This window comes from Triturus cristatus, chromosome 3_1 (assembly GCF_964204655.1).
Source record: "Triturus cristatus chromosome 3_1, aTriCri1.1, whole genome shotgun sequence".
NCBI classification, from domain to species: Eukaryota; Metazoa; Chordata; class Amphibia; order Caudata; family Salamandridae; genus Triturus; species Triturus cristatus.
Genome location: NC_140583.1, coordinates 908448984 through 908473981, shown reverse-complemented (window position 1 = coordinate 908473981; position 24998 = coordinate 908448984). Strand labels below are relative to the sequence as shown.

At 40.7% G+C, this 24998-nt stretch overlaps 1 protein-coding gene across 7 annotated transcripts in view; it reads right to left on the bottom strand.

The window, feature by feature from the left end:
• Positions 1–24998, bottom strand: part of SLC4A10 (solute carrier family 4 member 10) — a 951410-nt gene that overhangs the window by 313577 nt on the left and 612835 nt on the right. For all 7 annotated transcript variants that reach the window (XM_085645437.1, XM_085645436.1, XM_085645442.1 and 4 more), the window contains exon 10: positions 11601–11747. In XM_085645437.1, coding sequence (XP_085501563.1) covers positions 11601–11747 — 147 coding nt within the window. The remainder of the gene's footprint in view (positions 1–11600; positions 11748–24998) is intronic.

The following is a 24998-nucleotide window of genomic DNA, read 5'->3' as shown; positions in this document are numbered from 1 at the left end:
CAACCAGATCTCTCCAGTTAATGCTTCATGGGAAACAGCCTAAACCATACAGCCTATACAATGCGTGGCTAAACAACACAGGCAGAACCATGCATGTCTAAACAACGCATATGGCTTTTACACGCAAATGCGTGGTTTAGATGGTTAGTGGTAGTTAGTGCTTTAGACGTGGGCGGAGGGTCAAACGGGGCTGTAAGTAGGAGTTGACTTCTTTCCTGGATGAAGAACGGCTTAGTGAGTTTTATTTTGTAATTATTTATGCCGGGGAACTTTTTAAAATCTTTTATTAATTATGTTGGGGAACATTTAAGAGTTTTAGCACTCAGGGCGGATGGTCTGGGTACTTTAAAGGCGGGGTGGCCGGTTTTAGGGCTCAGGGTGGAGGGCTGGGTAGTATGCAGGGCCCTGTTTTAGGGCTTCGGGATGGGGGAGAGGGTACCTTTTACAGCTGGGGATATAGTGAAGGTTTTAGGGCTCATGGCAGGGGAGGGGTCAGGGTCAATTAGAAAGGCTGGGGGCCGGGTTTTAGGGCTCAGGGCGCTAGGAGGCTGGTGTGTTTTCAGGGCTGGGCTGAGGTTTGTATTTAGGGCTGGGGTCCGCTTTTAGGATTCAGGGCGGGGGGGCTGGGTGCATTTAGGCCTGGGGTTGCATTCAGGGCACTCACATGCAGTTACCAAATATGCCATTACAACTAAATTTGTTGCAAAGGCATGCATGGTAAAGGCATGAGTGGTTAAGACTTGGTCGTTGTTAAGACCACATTGTTCAGGCATGCGTGGTTGGGGAGTGCGTGGTTGCAACATATAACCTAGCTCTATGCTTCTAAGCGCAATTTTACTGTTCAGTCTTTAAAAATTCTTAACACCAGTTCTACTCTTTGGATTTTTGTAATTTGGTCTTGTTTTGTTGTTAAATTTAAAACACGCCTGGACAGGACTGCAAGTCCCATATTACCCTGCCACAGTCTTCACAGCCCGAGAGGAGGAGCCCAGCTGATTGTTGTGCTACATAGAGCTGAAGGACTCACACGGGGGCAGGAACGCCAACATGCCTGGAGGGTACTACAAGCCCCATATTGCCCTGCAACAGCCTGCACGGCCGAGAGGAGATGACCAGCTGGTTGTTGTACTACATAGTGCAGAAAGGCTCCCTCGGGCACAGGATATGCCAACATACCCGGAGGGGACTGCAAGTCCCATATTGCCCTGCCACAGCCTGCATGCCCAAGAGGAGGAGCTCAGCTGGTTGTTGTACTACATAGCACAGACGAACTCCTGCGGGTCTCGCCAGACACTCCTGGGTGCATGCTTGAGCCTAGATTTGACCGAGACCGTGCCCTTCTTCGCCCATCACTGTCTGTTAAAGGTTGGGCTGGGCCCACTCTCTTTATTTGGTAAATCTTAAACACTATTAGTCACCAGAACATTTTGAAACATCATTGTCCCCTCCCTTTTGCTTTTTTTTACATGCCAGTGACAATTTTTCGGCACCAGAGTGGTTAAGATGGGGAAGCAGAAAATGCCAGAGACAAGAGAATAGGACCCCCATACTCACATTCTGGTACCACACTTGACTCATTTTTGGCCAGAGCGGTAGGAGTTATTGCAAAAGAAATTGACTTGGAGGAGAGATGATTATCTCTGGAGCAAGGTGATCCTTCTCCCAGTGAACTGTCTGCCTCTTATTCTGAAGCTGCTAGAGGCCCATCTAAAGTGTTTGCATTATCTGTTAAGTAGGCTGAAGGTACAGCTAAATGCAGTTTTTTTTTTTAAAGTGTTGTTTATTTCCAAGTACTACAAAAGCTTCCTCAGGCTTTTAATCGATCACCGGACGAAGGCCCATCCACCAAAGGGAAATGGCATATAAGGACCATTGGGTGCTTTAAGGACAAGGATACTGACAACAAATCCAAAACTGAAGCGAAAGGGGCCCAAGGATCTGTTGGCCAGTGTTTCATCTGGGCCAGCCTGTTGTGTTTGTTCTGCAATATGGGACCAACTATTTGATAAACTTAAGGATTTAATCCAAGCCAATATTGCCCCTTTAGCAGAAATAATTATGAGCTTAGAATCAGCATTTAATGTAAGCAATATGCCACGTGGCTTAAGTACCTCATTTGCTAATCCACTTGTTTTAATCTCCCTCCTGAATTCAGTCAATATGTTGTTGTCTTGGCCAATTTAAAAAATAAAATGAGCATTGGCTCTACAAAAACATGAACTCTGGCTATGTGGAATACAATAATATTTTATTAGTTAGAAGGGTGGGATGGCTTGGTCCATCATGTAAGCAGTTGACTGAGGACTGTGTGGTTATTAACTTCAGGAATCTGGCTCTGGCTGAGTGCCTAATTCTGCTGCACTCTCATCATGTGAGTAGCCTCCTTAGGAACAACCGTATAACTGCCCTACCACTAGGTTGTTTTTTATCGTCATTTTGCCGTGTTTCAGTCTGTTGGGGGGGGGGTTACCTCCTAGGCATGAGGTTCCTGAGGCCATAGCACTGACTTCAATTCTACCTACCTCTATCAGATTCAGTGCCCTATAAGGCATGAAGGAACAGGATTGAGTGGGGTCTGATGGTAAGAAATTGGTGGGGGGTGATGCAAATATTGACACAGATTTACCAGCATGGAGGAAAAGTCTGTGATGTGGGCCCATTTCCTGTCCATCAGATGTCCCTAATATCCTGTACTGAGCTTCAAACTGGAATATTCAAACTGACGTAGCTGTCTTAATATATATAACAGTGTAATGTTGCAGTAAGCTTGTGTAACGGGGAGTTACGTTGGGATGGGTATGAATCTTTTATCATCCCAGCTACCTATTCTGTTGGGGGAAGACCTCGGGGTGTGGCTCGCAATCATGGTATGGATGTCCAGGCTATTTGCCATTAGCCTCATATCATGTAACCATTCAGGAATTCAGGTTTTTGTGGATTGTTCAATCCAGTTGTTTTAATTACTTTCTGATCCATGTTTATGATACGTTGGTTAAACATGGCTACCATATTAAGGTTCTGTTGATTGCCATTGAAATTCTGACAGTTAGAGATGAATGCATATGAGATAGGTTCTTAGTGATAATATGTTGGGAATTTAATGCCAAACTCTGTCCGTTTGATGTTCTATCCAACCCTTTATGGTGGCAGCCCCAGTTGTGTCCAGTCATTTGGCTGATAATTGAGGATAATTACTTTGAAAGTATCTGTTGGCTATGAATCTCTGTAACTTGGCGGACAAAGGGGGAAACCAAGAACGACATATTCTGACCTTTATAGAGTGGGGATAAGGCACTTTAGACTATGAGCCAGATTCACAAAGGGAAAATTAGAAGTTTGGTATAAACTTAGACCAAACTTCTAGGTTTATGACTTTGGGAAGTCACAAAGAGCCTTTACGAGTACTATCTTTATGTCCGCACCCAGGGCATACATAAAGTTAGTACTTGTAAATGCCCTTTGTGAATTTCCTAAGTCGTAAGCTTAGACGTTTTGTCTAGGTTTAGACCAAACCACTAGGTTTATCTTTGTGAATCTGGCCCTATGTTTTCTTATCAAGCGATTTGGCCTTGTTTGGAGCCACGGCGGAGTACTGTCACCAGTGCTTACAGTGACCATAACTCTATTGAAGTGTTTTCTAACTGGCCAATAAGACATCAATCTGCTGTGCTGAAAGGAGTTGTTAATCTGGCCAGTAAGGATAAGGGCCTCAGACTTAGATCAAGGGCGACAGATATCCCTTCTTTATTAGAGAAAGTTGTAAAAGCAAACCTGGGTTTGATTACAGATCACCTGCTAATTGAGGATTACCCACCACTGAAGGTAATTATCTCCTTTGAAAACTTAAATACTTATATTAAATCCATTCCTACAACTAAGATCAAATGTATAGATACTACCAACTCATGAAGGTTTGACAAGTCCTACTTAAATGGCCGTTGATTTTGCTTCTTGGCCAAATCTGGGGGGACAAAGTCCTGGAATTTGATTATGGGATGAACCAGGGAGATATGACAATTCTCAAAGTACCTTAAGGAGTAAAAATATCACAAAAGAGATTTTGGGTTTGCGCTCGAGTTATATTTTTACCCTAGGAGAGAGAAGTGACTAGTATTTCTAGGACTAAGAAGTATGAAACTGCTGTGGGACAGATTTTGCTCATAATGTGTAAATCAGTAAAGCACACATGCATTTCAGTAATCATTATAGGCCTACACCAGGTCAGCACCAATCCCTAAAGTGTCCCTTCTGAGGCAGGCTATTTGTGCACAGGTACATGGCTGAGCTTGACGGTAGATTTACATGCTCAGCTCCCATATGTATGAACGTCTGTGAGCGGACATGTTTCCTTGGAACCAGCCCAAAGCATTTTACCCGAGAAGTACAGCAACATGCCTTATCTTAAAAGGCAGACACTGGCAGTAGCAGTCCATTTCCACAGAATTTACAGTGAGTGAGACTCAGTGAGCCTCACTCACAGTAAATGTCCACAACTGGGTAGTCAAAAACAAAAGATCTCTGTGATTAATTGGGAGGAACCCATGTGCTACAACTGCGCAAAAGATACACTATAAAAAATATATATCCAATTGTTCTACTTCTAAGGCATAGACTATTCAGGCACTGACTCTTGCCCTCACTGATGCATCTTCTAAATTCTGTAGAAGTAGTGAAAATTATTTTCCTGCTTTCATTTTACCAAAGTAAAAATATGGTAATGTCTGAATTCGTTAAAATGCTGTTCAATACAAGAGTGTCACAGAGGACACGAATGAGAGCTAAATACCTTGAGACAACATCATAAAAGAAAGGACTTCAACGTGTTTTGGTTATGTTCAAAGTTTTTAAAACCCTAACGTGAGTAAGGTGTCCAAAAGATATGTTGACTAGTTATTATTTTTATTCTCTAAATGGATATTAGGATCTCCTAACAGAAGACATTTGGAAGCATTTCTGGGATCAGGTGGATGGTACATGAAGACTCCTGAGCTAACCTGGATGGGATTTATTTTAAGAGTGAATAGGAGCGTTTTTGGATTAGAGAATGCATTTTACATCATTGGGGAACTGTAAATATAAGTATTATATTTAAACACAATCACAATATAGCCCCCGTTTCATTGGCAATTCATGGCGTTAGGTTAGAGCCAGCAAAAATGTGAGCCATCCCAAGCCAGTGATGTGATTATTATGAAAATAAGGGACAGCTCAGCCCATTTGAAAATAATGGTGAGAAGACGGCTCTGGACATACTTCTTGCTTGTCTGCTGTACAATAAAAAAACATGATGAACCTTTTAAAATAGACTGCCATTCTTGAGTGTAGGAAAATAAAAAAAAGTGTTGGAAGGACTGCTTAAACTAATCTCAGCCACATTTAAATTACTCTATGCTGCATTCCAGTAGATTGTTTTTTGCCCACCAAGGCACCTCAAACAGGAACCAGCTATATGCAAATTAGCATTCACCCTTCTTCAATAGCAAGGCAGAGTAGTTTAGGAGTCCCTGGGCCTTGCCAGCAGCCTGCATCTTGAGTCTTTTGGCACAGTGATCAAGTGACCTATGTCTAGGCACACCCTTTGTGCTTAGTGCCTTGTAGTGAAAAAAGTGATGGATTAAATGCCCGAATTACTCAGAGCTACTGGTAACTACTCAGGCCGCACTCCAGTGCATTGTTTTCTTCCCATCAGACTACCCCAGACAGGAGACAGCCAGATGCACGCCACCCTTGGTCCTGCTACAAGAGGAACAGACCTCTTCAGTAACCTGCAGTTTGAGTCCAATATCAAAGAGAGCAAGAGCGCCTCGTATGGGCACACCTTCGCAGTTGGGGAATCTCACTGAGGCAGATAAAAGTGTGATGTGTAGACTGCTTGAATTAATCTCAGCCTATAGTATTTTTGGATGGAGGTGCAGGGACTGAGAACTGATGATGGCTCACTAATGGAAAGATGTAACATTAATGTTTTATATTAACTCACTTGTTGTATATGTCTTTGAAATCTTGTGCTAACTATGGGCCTCATTTGTGGGCCTCTTATTTTGGGGGTTTTAACTGGCTGGTGAGTAAGCTTTAATTTTTTTCATTCTGCTTTCCTTCAGGGATGAAAATGAGAGATACTAATGTGCATAGGATTTCTGCTAGGAATCACTGAAATCATGTCTTTAGTGTGATTTTAGCGTGTCTTGATTAATACATTTTAACTTGATTGTAGTTTGCTCTATTCAGAAAGTTAATTTTAATTGATGACTTTTACTACAGTTTTTAATATAGCTTCCATTAATTATTTTAACCTCGCCTCCTGTGTGATTTTACCGTTTTTTACCTATACATATTAACTAAAATATGATTTGACCCTCAATGAAAATACCCTGTTTGCATGAAATAGACACAGTAGTATATCTATAGGGCACTATGGCAATGTTTGCAGTGGAAGTTCTTTTTACTTTAGTGTTATTCTGAAAGCAACGTTGAATGAGCTTTCTAACTAGTTAGCATGGCTTCTACTTAATCTATCAAATCGTGTTGTGTCAATGTGATTATTGCAATTATTTTAATTAATTGTGCAAAATAAATTAGTTACTTAGATACTATGGCCATCATTTAGAGTTTGGAGGGAAGTGACATTTTTCTAGTTTCTGGAGAAAACTCTATATAAAGAGTATAATCGTATGGATACATTTACTTCACCATGATATTATAGTGTAGGTTATTCAGCCAAAGGATTTCATCCCATATTTAGAGTTTTCTACAGAAATTGTAGGATTTCAGTTTCCAGGCATGTGCATTGCTTTAACACCCTAGATGTTAACCTTTGTAGGACATTCGTCTGACATCCTTTGTGTGCAAACAAACACGTTTATAATGATATTGGCTATGTTTGGTGAGGCTGTTCAAGTAAAAGAGAATAAAAATGAATGATTTCCATAATAATGGCATTTATTCACAAATGTGTAAGCTACAATAATTATCTTACTGTATAATTATTTATTTATAGTAGTGTTGCATATAGCGTGTTTTGTGGATTTGGACATATTCACCTTCTGATTACAGTCTGAATTAGAACACTGATTATTGAAAGATTGGAAATTCACACTGATATTTACCAGAAATCCTGCATTGGAAGAAAAGTGATGATAGAAGGGCGAGAGAAGAATGAAAGTAGAGGGACAGCAAGTAACTTGCTGTGACAAGAAGTGACGCTTGAGGTAGTCAAAGAATAAGATTAGGCAGCAAGCTGCTATAGAGACCTGTTCCGTCTTATATTTCTCCTAGAGAATGTTTTAATTACATTATTAATTCGATAATTTCAGGAAGGTGACATAACATATTTAGATAAGGGCATAGTCCAAACCAAGGTTTTATCATATATAGCTGTTTCAGTTTATAAATGGATTTAGAATGTTAAGTCATTTAGCAAACCCAGTTTCATTTTTTCAAAGTACTTCCACAGGAACTACATATTTAAATGCATTTCTTTAGTGGGTTGTACAGTTCTGCATGCTTCTTCAATAGTTCTTTCTATGCACTAATTGCAAGATTTTCTATAAAGCAATTTTGTAGGTCATGTAGATCAAAATTGCTGGAAAGTACTTCGTGACTAAGTGGACCTGCAAGCTTAGCAAATGATTGTACTACTGAATATTGAAAACAAAAACATCAACATACAGTAATATTAAAGTGAAAATCTTGACAGCATGAAATAGATACCCCTATACTTATATTTAAAGCAACAAAAATATTCCCAAAATATTGTCCTAGAAAATTATCAAAAGTAAAAAAATCTAAAGCAAAAACATAAATTGCAATATTATTGCCTTTCAAATTGAACATAAACAATAACACTAATATCGAAAACCAAAAGATGATATATCTTAATACAATTATAGTTGTATTTAATAAAACAATATTTTAAATTGTAAAAAATTGCAATACTGCTTAAAGTATAGTTTATACAATGAAAAGAAAATTATAGTGTAATTAATCTTTAAGCAAATATCATGTAAATTAAAATACCATAATGCCTTGAATAAATATTTTGTTTACAAAACATAAATCAATGTAAAAAATGAAAATATTTCTATAAAACTCAGTTGACCTGAGAATGAAAGTAAAATTGATGAACTTCTCAAAGTTTTTTTAAACCATGTGGTGGCCGCCACAGGGTGTATGCTTTTCCCCACCCACCCCTTTTTGCTATGGGAGCCTCTGTACGTGTCCGGTATACAGGCTCCCATTGAGTTCAATGAGAGTCCAAGTAGACTGAGTCCATCACCATACGGGTGCATTGTAATCATTCGGTCGGACTCACTCAGCACGATTTGCTAAAAAGCCCTCTGGATCCGAGTCGTCGTAGCGAAATCAGAATCGAGCCCTTAGTAGTCCCACCCCAAACTAAGCAACACTGGGGATAGCGTTAGACTCGGGAAAGGGTGCCAGGGAAGAGGGAAATGTACTATTGACACACCAAACAAAGCAATGCTGAGGAAAGAATTGGACTCTGGGGAGTCATACTTTCTATTCCATCTTCAAACTAAGTACCACGGGGGAAAGTCTGAAATAATATGCCCTCTCCAAATTAAATATAGGACTGGGTGGAGTTTGGGGAGTTCTGCTACGCAAAACTCTGTGAAGTGACCAGAAACCTCTGTCGTACTATGCGGCATCCCACAAGTGGTGGAGTGCATTTGGTCATGCCGCTCGCATTGATTTGCAGCACTGAGTTTTTATCCCACACTGTAAAATCAGCGCAAATGGCACCATGCGCAGTGCAAGAGGGTGCTGATTCTTTTCTTGCCACTTGAGTAGATTTTGTACTCGAGCAGCAGCTTTCTTTACGCGAACAGAAGGTTTCTCAAAGCGAGCAGTCGTGACTATCTGCAACCACCCACATTGACCACCGGTGTTGAAAAATCTAACCGGGAGGTGGATTTTCCTCGTCTCTTGTGGGTGGGGAAAAGCATACACTCTGTGGCGGGCACCTCATGGTGCGTGCCACACTGTGCATGCCTGAATCGGGGGGACCCATGTGCACACCCCCGTGACAGATTTGGAGGCCCCTGGGTGTAGGGGGCCCTGCTATGGCCCCCCAAAGTATGCTTCCGACAGCCGATTTGTCTCGCTGAGACCGAGGCAAAGGGGCTGTCCAAACCGTGCATCGTACTCGCTTGTTGAAATTCGGCTCCATGCGCGACACGATTCGACTATGAAAAAAGAATTCATTAAATACATTAATATCTGACATCTAAATTAACATTTGAATAATAATTAAATTCACAAGTGTTTATTTAAAAAATTAACCAAACAACTAATAATCACAAAAATATTTTAAACAAATAAATATATATAGTTTTTTAAATCAAAATGTTGCCGGCACAAAACCCCAATAAAATCCAAAACAAAGACCATCTCATATAAATATATATTTTTTTAAATTATGTATTTAATATATCTATATATAAATACATAAATTAATTAATTAATACAACATTCAATGAGAAATATATTCCTGAAAAATAATTAACAGTAAACTTAACCATAAATATTTTTTTAAATGTAATAAAAAGTATAAAACATAAGTAATCATGTTTAAGATTAAAATAAAAATATTGGTAAAATTATTTTAAAACACTGTCCCCCCAATTCCCCTTTAAAATCCAACAGCTCAAAAATCATTACAGTTAAAATCAAAAATTGAAAAGTTCAACAATAAGGGCCCAATTCCGATGTCGGAAGGAAGGCCTCCGATCGTTGGTCGGAGCCCTCCTGCCCGCATCGGAACGTGCTGTTCAGATTCCGTTCCGACCGAACGATTCTGATGGGCTCGCTTGGAAAGGAATCCGACTCGGTTTTACGGATGGCTTACGATAGGCTCAGAGAGCCCGTCCGCCATCCGGAATCCCTTCAGTACTCCCCTGGCCACCTCTTTCTGGCGAGGGAGTACGATGGCAGTTTCCCACTGCCTTTTTGTGCCGGTCTTTCCGGTACAAAAAGGCTATGGGAAACTGTCGTTGGGGGCCCCCTATAGGGCCCCCATGGGTGTGGGGCTGCCGAATGGTGGCGTAGGGGGCACCTATGTTGCCCCACTGTTGATCCCTGCACCCAGTGGCGGGCACCTTGAGGTACCTGCCACAGGATGCAGGGATGAACTACACCTCTGCAGTTAACAATGCGAGCATGCATTCCATTCGGAATGCATGCTCCCATTGTTAAGCATAGGATTGCGACTGATCCTACTTGCAGGTCTGTAACCGACGACAGGAAGTTGGTTGATTACAGTTCCTGACCGATGTCGGACGGATGCCGGTCCGTCTGACATCGGAATCGGGCCCTAAGAGATAAAACATTTCACATATTAGCAAAAATTATAAAATTGACATATAACAACAATGTTAAAATATTCGATATTTATTAATTCAATATTATTGTTAAAAAAAGAAAAGCATTATACCTCAATAAAACTTAGCATGGTACTCACAATATTATAACTTTGATGGTAAGTACCATCAATGTTCTGACATCGATATTAAAGATTCAGACCCAACACATTTAGGAGCTGATTCCGATCTCACTAGGAAAGCCGACTCGGATCTGGAGGGCTTTCCGAGCGAAATGTGCTCCGGGGGTCCGAACGAGTGAGTACGATGCAGCCATATGCTTATGGACTCGGTTCGCTCGGACTCCCATTGAACTCTAGGGGATCTTGTGTACAGGCGCGTACACAGGCTGCCATAGCAAAAAGGTGTGGGTGGGGAAAAGCCTACACCCTGTGGCAGGCACCCCATGGTGCCCACCACACTGTGCATGCCTGGATCATGGGGACCCCTGAGCACACCCCCGTGACAGATTCGGAGGGCCTGAAGTACGCTTCCGACAGCGGTTTTGTCTTGCTGTCCGAATCGTGCATCATACTCGCTCATCGGAATTCGGCTCCATATCGTATCACGATTCGACTGACTACAAACGAATTGTACGGACTGGTTCGAGTCCCGGAAACGATTCGGTCAGCACATACGTGATCTTCGCATTCTACTTGGTCGTTCGGACCTGTGTATGACTTGGTAGTTAACAAGGGCTGCAGATCCGATCCATGAAAGCCAAATCCAATTCGTAGTCCTTCCGAACGACATCGGAATCAGGTACTTAGTGTGGCTAATGCTGTAGAACCCAGTCCCCAGGTTAACACATGTGGAGTGTGATTAATGTTACTGTCAGCATTTAAATACCTTTCAGCAAATGTGTATTTAAGGTTTTTTATGTTTGTGTAAAGTGCCATTAAATGTAAAAGTATTTTATTTCTGGTGTCTCATTATAAATACAATGTCCTACACAGGTTCACAGCATTAACACATTTCCAGAACAAAGAAACATAACGAAAAAGAATTTCACTCTTCAGAAAATTAAAAATGTTGCATTGCTCATTTGCAAAAAATATGATAAATGTTATAACATCGGTTATAGATGCCAGAATCCCACCAGAAATCAGTAAGAGCATCAAATGGTCACATAAAAAATTATCACTGTAAGAAAAAAAGCTTTGTGATTGTTTGGTTCATATTTATGTCCACATTGCCCAACATTTTCAATTGTATCTACAGTACCTGAGACGGCACATTTTTGGGAGGCTCTATTCTGATTGATGGATCCCATTCACCAGGAGGTAGAACAGTAACCTGATCAAGAAATTCATCTATCCCTGAAACAATGTCATTGCGGTCTTTAGATTTATATGCGACATCATGGAAAACCTGTGGGAACAAATCAAAGTTATAGAAATGTTAGTGAGGTACATTGAAAAGAGAGTGAACTTCAAATAACTAAATACAGTCAATCCATATCATCAACACATACATAATATAGGTACTCCTCAAATTTGAAGAATGTAGGAACAGTGATTTTATCATAGGTATTTAATTAGCTACCTGCTAATCATTTGCATTATTACTTAGAGTGAACTCCAAATAACTAATTACTGCCAATCCATATTATCAACACATAAATGATGTAGGTACTCCTCAAAATTGAAGAATGTTGGAACAGTGATTATTACATAGATATTTCATTAGCTATCTGCTAATCATATGCATTATTACTTCATTCATTCTCGATGAATTTATTACAAGCATGCACATTTTTCATGTTTGTGCATTTTTTAACCCATTGCCTTTTCATAATAGTGAAAACCAAATAGTGTAACTCTGCTAATGCTACTCCCTCATTTTCTTTGCAGTTTGAAAACACTGGTTCCATTTGAACAAGGTTAGGGAACAGTGTCAGAGTCATAGAAAAATGACAAAGCAAATTTGCCCATTTACATGGCTGTGGTCATTCGGGGAACATGGTGGCTGCGAGGTAGACGCGGTCACGAGCTCTCGAAACCCTGATGGGAAGGCATGGCATGATTTGCGCTAACGGTGCCCGTTGAAGCAAGACTTTTTGTTCGTGATCACTTGGTGGCCCGTCTGGGCTCTTGGAGGACCTGCTTTCTTGGGAGTTTTCGCTTTCTTTTCACCGCGATTCTCTGTTGGCAGTTGGTGGTTCCAGGCGGTGGTTCCTGGCAGCCTGAGCTCACTGCACTGGGAGAAGTCTGGGCTGAGGCGGCGGTGCGGCTCAGCTGGAGCCGCCGCGGGAAGAATCGGCTTCCCGCGAGGAGGCAGCAGGGGGCCCTCTGTTTGCTCTGCCAGCCCTGAAATTCCTTGCAAAACAGAGAAAATCACTCTGTGTGTACGAAGGGATGCCGGGAAACCCCCACATACGAATGCGGTAAGGAGGAGGGGGAGAGTACCACAGGAAGAGTGTCATGACCTGGAGGTGAGCCCTGAACCGATAGCAATCCCCTGTGCAGTTAAAGGGAAAAAAGGGAAGCAGAACAGTGATCTAAAGGCAGAGGAGGAAATAAACCAGTATACTTTACGAAATAGAGGGGTGTGGAGGAAAGAAGATCTGGAGAGCTCCTCATTTAAAAAAACAGACACTAATGCTCAAATAACAGCCACACTTCCTCTTAGTCAACCAGCTCAACCACATCAAATAAAACAGACAGTCCCCTGTGTAAATCAACTGAAAGTGGTAAACTTGAGCACTAAGGGGGCAGAAGCCACTAATCCTCAGTCAAGCATAAAGAAACAGTTAAGGAAGAAACCAGGAAATATCAAAGTTACCCCCTCACTCCGCTCATATTTTAAAGTAAAAGAACGGGTTACAACAGTTACGGCAGAGACTTGTACTTCACTTGCAGAATCTCACCCAGAGAATATACATCCAAAAGCCAGGATGGCTTGCAGTCTTAAGGAGCCTACCTCAAAACAGTTTCCAGTAAAAAATAAGTATGACCCTCTGCTCTGTATGGAAGAAAATGACAGTTCCTCCCCAGTGGACGACATCGATAATCATAACCCTTTAATTGCTTCTGAGCAATTAACATCTATGGCCACTCTCTCGCCAGTTAGCAAAGAATCGAACTCGGCAGAGCTTGAAAATATCATGGCGGCAATGCTAACAGAGCTGAGAGAGAGGTTTGCAACCTCTGAGCTTAATCAACAAAAAATAAAAGGATATTGTGAGACTATGGAGAAAAAAATTAACAGCTTAGTAGATAGGGTAGGGGTGATGGAAACGAAACAAAATGAGATTCCATTCAAAGTGGCTTTAAACCAAGAAGAGATTCTGAAACTCAAGAAAAATGAAAGAGACCTTAGAGATAAGCTGGAGTCCTTAGAAAATAACGCTAGAAGAAACAATATCAGAATTTTAAATGTTCAAGAGGGAAAGGAAGGAGGTGATATTAAGACGTATGTGATCACCCTTCTGAAAGAGCACATGCCAAACTTAGATTCTGATATTTTAGAACAAGATGTGCAGAGAGTACACCGTGATCCTTTTGTGGCGCGCCCTGGAAGGAAAACAGTGAGGATAATCTTGGTTAATTTTAAAACATACTCATTAAAAGAAACCATTCTCACAGTCGCTTTAAAAGCAGGAACATACAAAAAGGATGATTGGTCCTTTCGTATCCGATCAGATGTCTCACGAGAAACCTTAGGTAGACAGTGGGAACTAGTGAAACACATTAAAGACCTAAGAGATTTAGGCACAATGGAAAATATATGTTTCCCCACCACATTGAAGGTCATGAGGAATAATAAAATGCATACTTTTCGAGACCCAGAAGATTTAAAAACCTTTATTGAACAGATCAGGGCACAGTCCTTATAGTATAAAATAGTCATCTCATCAAGGGGTGAAAGAGTTCATAGGAGGTGTAAATATACCTCATGATAACAGGGAGGGTTCCCCAGGGAGGGAGGGGTGGGTCACTTGTAAAAATGTAGAGAAGTATTTAAGACACATTGGGTGGGGGAGCATATGGGAGAAAAATTTTAAAAAAATGTCCAACAATGTTTGATCCAGTTGATGTGGTTTTTCTTTCTTATTTTATTTATCTTAGATTATATGGGTTACCACATGGTTGGGAGAGTCGAATATTATATGCTACAGTCAAGATATAGCAAGAAGGCCTCTTTTAATATATGATAGCTGGGTCAGATAATATTAACAATTTAAGAGTCTTATCATGGAATGTGAATGGCCTGAAAGTGACTCCAAGGAGGAACAAAATACTGGAATATTTGAAGTTGAGGGAGGCTGATGTTATATTTATTCAAGAATCTCATTTGTTAAAATAGGAATGGCTTGATATTCTTAAATCACAAACATGGTAGAGCACTGTTTTTTTACATCGCAAACAGTTACAGTAAAAGGAGTTGCTATAATATTTAAAAAATCGGCTCAATGTACTATAGCCGAAGTTAAAGTTGACCCTCAAGGCAGGTTGGTGATTGTTAGGGCAAGAGTTCAGAGCACATGGTTAATTTTTGTATCATATTACGGCCCTAACCTGGACGACCCTCTCCCTCTTCGTACTTTAATGCTTCAATTACTCGAAATTAATGATATAATCATTATAGGAGGCGACTTTAATGTTATTCTCCATTTAGACAAAGACACGACCTCAAAAAAACTTAATGCCTCAACTTCGAAAATGAGAACTGATCTGAAATCGATAATTCAGGATCTTGGCCTAGTAGACATTTGGAGCTTAGAAGGCGCAGGAGAGGGGGGGGGGGGGAGCGTCAAGTAATTCTATAGGAAATTTTACAAATTTATAATAAAAAATATGGACATCGATCTAGGATCGATTTTTTCTTGACATCTAGCACTATCAGTAATTCCGTCAAGAAGATTGCCCATATACCGGAACACCTATCAAACCACTCTGCTATTTTGTTACAGTTGAAGGTGCATAGCAAACCACAAGAGCAGCGCTGGACATTAAATCGATCTCTTCTTTGTGAGCCTTTAATAGTCGTGAATGTGACAAAACTAACAAAATAGTTTTTGCTTTTTAATCTTGATACGGCCCCCATAAATAAGGTTTGGGACACGTATAAAGCATACCTCAGAGGTATCCTCATTTACCAAAATGCTATGGCAAACAAGAAAAGGAAGAAAGATACTTCTTTAGAATATCAGATGAAAGAAATTCAAGGAAATCTAACCCAAACTTTGGATGCTAATATAAAACCTCTGATAGAAGCAGACTTAGTCAAGGCCAAGACAAATCTAGCAGATTACTTAGAACTCAGGGTGAAAAAGAGATGGGAAGCGAGCAGACTAGTCAATTACGAATACGGGGAGGGCAGTGGCAAGCTTTTGGCCTGGAAGGCCAAAACAGATCGAACCAGGAATAATATCAAGGACCTGAAAAATCAAGCTACGGCTGATGTCATCACTGAGAACAGAGCCATAGAGCAGGAATTTGTTCGGTTCTTTCAGGAACTCTATACAGAGGACTTAATTCAAAATAAAGAACAGACAGCTGCTTTTTTAGTGACATTTAACTCCCGCTGATGAGTAATGAAAGTAGAGAAGAACTATCGGCCCCTATAACGTTAGAAGAGGTTCACGGCTCTATTAAGAACCTGAAAAAGGGCAAGGCCGCTGGCCCTGATGCAATCCCCAATGAGTTGGATGTCTTGCTGAGGGAAGAGCTAGTCCCGATTTTTCTGGATCTTTTAGCTCAGTATACACTCTAAAACAAGATACCCCCCCGTCCTGGGATTTGTTAACCATAATTATCATTCTTAAACCTAACAAAATCCCCAAAGTATGTGAATCATATAGGCCCATATCACTGCTCAACAGTGATTACAAAATAAACACACAGATTCTGAATAAAAGGTTGGAGCGAATGGTTGGTTCAATTATCCATAGCGATCAGAAGGGATTTATGAAGAGGAGGCACTTAGAGGATTTAACCCATGAGCCAATTGGAGCAGTAGATCTTGCTATAGAATAAGAAAGACCCTTATCTATAATAACCTGCGACGCTGCGAAAGCTTTCGACAGGGTCAGCTGGCCCTTCCTTTATGAAGTAATTCAGCGCTTTTATTTGGGGGAAGTATTCGGATCAGCAATTAAGGCTCTGTATAGAGGTCCTATGGCCTGGATATTAGTAAATGGACCCCTTTCTGAAAAAGTACAAATAAGAAGAGGGTCCAGACAGGGCTGCCCACTTTCTCCTATTTTGTTTAACATATACATTGAGCCACTGGCCATTAAGTTAAGAGCAAGTGAAAATATACATCTATTTACATGTAATGACTGGGAAAAAAAGATAAGGCTTTACGCCGATGACTTAATGATCTTCACAACACATCTTGATCCTGTAATATCTGTTATTTGGGAAACTCTAGATAATTTGGGTAAATTGTCAGGATACGCGATAAACCCCTCTAAAACAGAGATCATGCAGTGGAATACCAGTTCCCAGAGTAAGCTCATTAAAAACAAGATCAGATATTTAGGGATTGAGGTGGTTCAAAATTTGGAAACTTTGGCAAAGGTGAATTTTGACTCAGTCACTTTAAAAGTCAAGAAACAACTGCAGCAGTGGGAGTCTTTACCCTTATCTTTTCTGGGCAAATCAAATTTGTTAAAGATGTCTATTTTACCCAAATACACATTTATTTTTAATACAATTCCATTGGAATTTAAAACTGAATAGATTAAAAAAGTACAAGGAGCCTTCTCCATTTTTATCTGGGGGAAGAAAAGACCTAGGATTGCATGGAGGAAATGTAGGGAAAAAAAGGAAAATGGGGTCAAAGCAAGCCCAGATCTCCTTCAATACCAGAGAGCCTTTCATCTGAAAATCTTTAGACAGATACTAAAGGAATCCAACAATATCACCCCTATGTTTCGCGCCTTGACATACAGTCCACCAGATTTATCTAACCACTTTCTCTATAAGTTCAGGGACCCCAAATATTTTGTAAAAAATCAGGCTAAAGTCTCTTTATTGGGCCTGTAAACTGTCGTATTAAATCAGGAAGATGTTACAGATTCCATATTATAGCCACAATGCGCCAATATGGAGATCTCCAGGAACCCCCGCTTGTTTGCAAGATCCTTTAGCAACCCAGATAAGGGAAAAGGGAATTTGCAGATGGGGCCAGCTATTGGAAGGGACCCAGTTAAAATCTTGGAAAGACTTTCAAGAGATCACAGAAGGTGCAGTCTCACGCTTTAAATACTGCCAGTTACTAAGCTGAGCAAAGACTCTGAGACAGGGCGGGAAACAAAACGATCTACATGAGGCTAAAATAGCACTGCGTCCTGGATTGCAGAAAGAGGTCTCGACATGGTACTGGTTATTGGTTCAATCTTTAAAAGGCGCTAGTACATGGCATGTGGAGACGTGGAGGAGGGAACTACCGGAGTATGATTTAGAAGCACTATGGCAAGTATCTACATCTCTTTCGTGGTATTGTGTGAAATCTGCGCCTTTAAAGAGAAACCACCTTTATACTATTCATAAGGCCTACTGGACGCCCAGAAGATTGGCAAAAATCGGCCTGCAAACGGTGAGGAATTGCCAAAAGTGCTGTGAATCCAATGCAGATGAAACGCATATGTTCCGGTGGTGTCCCTCCAACCAAATCTTTTGGCAGAAAATGGGCAAAATCTTGTCAGAAATGGTGGGTCAAGAAGTGAAGGTGAGTCTGGCACTGGTAATATTTGGGGTGATACCGGAAGAGGAATATGCTAGCAACATACCTAAACATCTTAAGGCCCTTATATTCATTTGAATCCTATTAGCACGTAAAGAGCTATGTATTAAGTGGATCTTACCTATTTCATCTTTAGAATCTGAATGGATAAATTCGATCCACAGAATAGCTAAAACGGACAGAGCAATACGCTCCAATAAGAGAACGAAGCACTGGTGTATATGGGATAACTGGGTCGAGAGGGTTTGCCCTTCGTTATAATTAATTCTCTTCTTCCTCTTCGTACGTTTTCTTAATACTCTTGGGAATTGACTTATTCTAAAAAACGTACTCTCTGAATCTTATTAAAGTAACATTGGGGCCCGTTACATAAATATGGGTACTGCTTTTTAAAAAATTTTTTTTTATTTAATCTCTTAAAAATTATTACTATTAATCAAATGATTAAGCATCAGTAAATACAGGACGTTCTCAAAAATCTAGGCGAATAGCCAAGTCGGATTGGTGAACCTAGAAAGAGAATCGAAGTAAGAACCTGTAATATAGTAGAAAAGAGTAAAGCCTTCCTTGAAGAGAAGGATCCCGTGGTGGTTACCATCCCCTCCTAAGTGGAGAGAGCGGGTATCACTCTGTCTGAGCAGTAAGGAAAATAAGTTGGTAATCTCTTCTTTCTCCATTTTTTATACTGATCAAACATATGAGGACAAAAAACTAAAAACTAAAATAAAAGCAAATTTGCCCAACTATTTGCCAGAGGTTAAAAACAAACTTGTGATAATCAAGTAAAACATATAGCTTAGTATGTTCATCTGTATTACAGCTATAGATCTCAAATAACATACTATGGGAATAGATGGCACAATGACACATCCACAAACATAGCCACCTTAATATATCACACAAAAATATACCTACAGCCCAAGACAATATATGGATATTGATTGTAACATTTATATACTGCTTCATACCAATGGCTATGCAATTCTCAAATGTACATTGAATTCATGAAGCCCATTCAGTGTCCATGATTGATAGGATGTTGAATATAGTTTGGTGTGTAGTAGATGTGTTCGGTGATGTATTTGAGATTTAAAGAAGTGGTTTAATCTCATGTGTGCTATGGATTTGACCTACCTATCTCCAGCACAATCTGTGGACAAGTATGTCACATGTAAGCAATCATCTGGGGTTTCTGATTCTGGTTCCCACCTCTGACTGTAAATCAGGAGCTTCCCTTGAAGTCTAAGGCTTTATATTTTAAAATCATGATCAATGAGCTATGCTGGAACCTCCACTGATTTGTATGAAAAGCTAGCCTTGGAAAGGAAAATTCTCCTCTTTCCAATGCTGCCTCTCTTTACTGTATTCCTGCTCAAGGGTCACCACAGGAGGGCAATTCCTGAGCAGAAAGTTAGACCCTTAAACCACCAGGGATGGTATCATATGAGACCCTGGCTTGGTTCTATGCTCTCTCCTTTATTCCTGTTCACACACACTCTTTCCACCACCACCATGGAGAGAGCATATTCAGGGGTTTATCCAGCAACCGACTTGGCCATGGCGGGGGAAGGTAGGGCATGAAAGCCCACTAACCACCAGGGAAAGATTTAAAAAAAGAATGGGTGCAGGGGTTGACCCATCGAGGCATCCACCCATCATCCACTTCCTCAACCCAAAGAGAGTCTTTTGTATCCCTCACCCCTCGTCGGGATGCAAAATGGGGTGTTTACCCCCAGTCTGTGAATTCCAAAGAAGGCAAGGGATTACAGGAAAGCTTATTTTTAAAACAAATGTAGTAGAGTCTCAGCCAGTCCTTGCATTTAGGCTGCACATCACCACCCAGTCCCAAGAAGGCTCCACCAAGGAAACAAAATGTGAAAACATGTATGGGATGTGGTGCTGGCTAATTCTTTCATCCGGGCATCCCAAGTCCAAAGGTCCCAGACAATCTTTTTGCCTGCGTGGGACACATTGGGGCTTACCTCAGTCAATCTGCTCAAGTGAGGCAGATAGACCACTATGCACCAGGAAATTGCTTTTTTTAAAGGATGGTTTAGAGTGCCGGCCTAATGTTGCGTCAGGCTTCCCCCACACACCTGTGCTCTAGGCAGATTTTCTGTCCTCTGGGGGCTGATTTAGGGCTGGGATCTCACTTAACGACGTGGGGAAAAAATTTGAAAACAAAACTAGACGCCGTGAGAAATTCAGGTTAATGTGATGTGTGGATACCAGCATGTTTTCATACCCAAAATATCCCACAAACATTATTTTTTTCTAAAAATACCTACTTTCCTCACACTTTCAAATGGGATGGGTGCAGTATTTGGGCCTGGAGTCAGCCAGAGAAAAACAGCAAAACTTAAGCTTTTTTCTCAAAATTAAATATCAGGGGAATTATGGTGTGCCATTGGTGGAATCCCTTAGGTTTTCTTGCTCAGAATACCCTGGGAAATCTATGTCTGAAAATATACTAATTGTTCTCTGGCTTTCCAGTGGGGATGACTATAGTATTTGCACTCTGGGTCAACACATACCAAAAGAAATCTACAAACCCTGATAATTTCTAAAAACTAGGCATCCAGGGGAACCTTGAGTGTTAAAGTATAGGAAAAATATGCAAGTTTTCCAAATGTATGTAAAAGAAAATGTAGAACATTACAGCCAAAGGTGAAAATCTTACTACTCAACATTAAGACATTTCCGTTTAAGAAAACGGTCTCTCCCATGTGCCAATGAGCTTCGTAAATGGGACCTGAACAGACCAACACTAAAACCATATCACAAACACATTGATACTTATATTGACCTTTTGTAGTTCTAATTTTGAACCATTTCTGTCCGGTATCTATATCTACAAAAATGTGTGGTACCGTTTTCATTACCACACATCATTTCATTACCACATAATTTTGATGTCTACAAGTTTGGGAATTGTCTATCAGACATGAGGAAATGTTGTTTTTTTCACCTACACTTTGCCATTTGCAAGGGATTCAGGATATAAAAATTGGTGAAGTCCATGGAAAATCACACAATCCTGGATTTCCCTGGGTCATTTGATTTCAGAAATGTATAGGGTTGGTAGGTTTTTCTGGGTCCTAGCTGACCTGTAGTTCAATCACTGTTTTCATGTCTTAGGTAAAATGAGAGAAAATTGGGCTTTTTTGGGCATTGTCATTATGTTTGCAGGGCATTCTCATATTTGCATTTGGTTTTTAAAAAGGACACAGCATCTCACCCTAAGGCATTAAGGTGCAGTAAGGGGTCACACACAGTGCAACATAGTAGGCAGATACACAATAGGAAAAATCAGTTAGTGAGGATATAGTCAGGAATTCAGGTATTTTCTGAATATGATTACATTTTCTTCCTTACCTAAATGCAGGGGCATTGCTGTCCACAGGCAAGCTCTGGCTATAGAGAAGGCTCTTCAACCAGTGTGCATCCTTTTGTTAACTGGAGTTTGAAAGAAGTAAAAGATCTGGGTTCTCCTGGAGGACAATACTAACACTATCCTGTCACTCAAAACGTTTTTGATCCATGAAATAACTATCCTCTGGACACGGAGCCTGATCAAACAAGTTCCAATAGAATAGAAACATCTACGGTAGGAAAGGCATCAGAGACCGTGATAAGAACAAAGACAGCTTGTGAAACTGGCTGCCACAATACTTTATATGAGCTGCAGCATGACATATAAATGTAACCTTTCTTGATGGCTATTTAGTGATTCCAAAGAATATGGGGCAAGGAGATTACCACGATCCCAGACAGAAGAGCAAGACCTATGTGATGCAAAGCTCCCTGCTTCTGCAATGTGGCCGATTGGAGCTGGAACTGCAAAAGAGTTGCAAAAATTCGACTAAGATGGTAAAGGGGCAAGAGAGCCTGCCCATGAGCTTTCCCTCAGTGGATGACGAGGCAATTAAAAAACAAAACCCTAAATACGTCATAACATTAAACCCGCTAATTGCTGCAACTTCCCTCTCATCCCCACCAAACCAATGCAGAGCACTTTTTTCATTTGAGGGGCAGTGAGTGATTAAGCCTTCATTACTCTTTCCCACAAAAGGTATCCATGCCAAATTTACACTCCTTTTCCAACATGTTGAGGGTTATGAAGGGCCTTATGTTTTGTAGCTTCCCCTAAAAGAAACTGAGAAAATTGCCGCAATATAGCAATTTTTAAAATGTGAAAAATATTCTGTGCAAGAAAATATTTATTTTCTTTATTTACATTTTCATTTCCCAGCTTTCATGTACAAGCACAGTTAGAATTGTTGCAATTTGGCAAGTGGCAGTCATTTTTTATTCTTGTAGTTTCTATCTACTTGCAGTTACTGGTGGTGACAGGTTTTATACTTATGGGTAGTCTTAGAAACCCATATATTTTTAAAGAGTGGGAAAAGTTTTGAATTCAGAGACAGGTAATTCAAGTGGAGTGCTGATGGTTTTCCCAAAGACACTAACCATAACCATCGAAATCCAAAACTAATGACAATAAATAGGAAAACTTTGAAACAGATAAAAACGGTCCATGTGCCTTCCTGATGGCTGATTTACAAAAGAGATACGCCATTACCTCCGTAAGATGCTTCTGACTTCAGGGATATATATAGGAGGTTATTATGATGTCAGGAAGCATCACTTCCGCCAGACTTGGTCAAGGGACCGATCGACACCCGTTCAGTAGCCTCGACCGCCTCATTAGGATGCAACCAAACACTGTTCGATGGCATTCCTATATTTCACTATAAGAGCATGCATTAGGGCCGTAAACCGGCTGTAATGCATGCTCCCATAGTGAAATGGGAGGTGTTGCTCATTCCTGCACCCCCGTGGCAGGCATCTCAAGGTGCCTGTCACAAGATGCAGTGATCAACAGGGGGGCACCAAAGGGGGCCCTGCTGTGGGCCCCCAAACACACTTTCCGACATGGTTTCCATGTCGGACAGACCGGCATGGAAACGATGTTGGAAACCGTGATCGTAATATCAAGGGCGGAAAAATCCGCCCTTGAGAATACTTGCCGGCTTCTGGAGCCAGACGGAATGACCGGCAAGTTTACTTTACGACCACCTCCAACATAATGAGGCGGTCGGAAACTGACTGGCCCATTACGATGTGGCCCTAAAGGCTCCGACCACAGGTCAGAGCCTTTACGGGCTGTATCGTAATTGGCAACCATTGTTGGTTGTCCAAAAATATGCCCTCCAATACAGAGACCCATCAACAAAGCTGCACCTTATAATTTGTCATTGTGTAGTGACCATGCATCAATTCGTATGGTGAAATTAAGTTAATGAAAATGGATATGAAGGAAATCTATGCATTTTTTTTAAATGTGCCTTGGATAGTAAGTTTGGGAATAGTGGTTAATTATACAGCTTTGAATTTGGGTGTTACCATATTATCATGTGAATCAAAGAGCACTTTTCAAAACGTGTCTTTCTTGCACACTGGTGTACATTTGGAAGCCAAAAATGAGCAGGGATTTCATTGATAATAACAAATGTTCTGCTGTTCTGTGCTTCCACACTTCTGATAAAAACAGAACTGCACTTATGTAGGTGGGACTATCACCTACTATATGGAAGGCCTAAAAACACAATAAGGAAATTTCAAGTATTTTTCTTTCAAATACTCTTGTTTTGGTGATATGGGTAGCTATGTAATTTGGGATTGGACTCAGTTGGTAGCCAGTAAAACCTACTAATCCCGGACATTTTTGAAAATTAATTAGACACCTGAGGGAGCCCAGATTAGTGTAAATATTGTGGATTCCACTAAATGTTCTTACCCGGAATCCATGCAAACATTAAACTTTGACAAAAATCTGAGATTTTTCTCACATTTCTCTGAGGGAATCGTTCTGGAATCCACAGAGAGCCACAAACGTCCTACCACCTAGTATTTTCATATGTCCTTTGATAAAAAATACCCCACTTTTGAGGTGGGAATTTCACCCACGACAGGAGAGGCCACAAGATGAAACAAGAAAACATCTAAATTTTTCTCTTTTTTGCAATGTGGGTAGGCACACTATTTGGGCCAGGGCCCTGCCAGCACCCAGGAAAGTGTACAAACTCCAAACATTTCAGAAAAGCAGAAACTCATGGAGGTCTAGGGTGGTGTGACTTGCATGGATCTCACAACATTTTCTGAAACAGAATACAAGGCAAACAAAACACCTTGTCTAAAATCAAATATATTTCCTACATTTCTATGGGAAACGTTCTGGAATCTGTGGGAATCAACAAAACACTCCCACACTTCTCCCAATAAAAATAGTACTCCCAATTGTGTTGGTGGATCTGTCACTCACAACAGCAATTGGTCAAAATTTGGACCATGTGAAGTCAATATAATGCTGTGAGTTCTTCACATGGTTATAGTTTTTGTCTATTACTGTGCTGTGTGTTAGGTCCATGTATGTATGAGACTGAGTGTTTCAATGAGAAGTGTTTGTAGTAAGGTGGAATCGTTTGCCATAGGCTGGAAGTGATAGAATGTTTTGGCACATAAACATGGAATTAATAGACCCATACTTTGATTTTCTCAGGACATTCTTGGTAAGAAAACATGAAGGATCCATGCAAGCTATGCCACCCTGGATTCCTCAAGATTAGTTGGTTTCAGAAATGCCCATTGTTGGTAGGGTGCACTGTTTGCCGGTCGATCTAGCGCCCACATAGTGCAGTCATTCACCATACCAATGAAAGCAAATTGAAAGTTCTTTGTTTGTCGGTTGGCTATATTGCCTGGCTGAGAGGTGGTAAATCCCTATTCTGCCTCCCTCTGGGGACAGAGATATTGTTTGGTGCCCAGGAGTGAAGATCGATTCCAAGACAAGCCCACATCCCTCCCCATTCTCTTTTATTTTTCATTTCCTGGTAAGCTTTCAGATCCATGGATGGGCAGATTGCA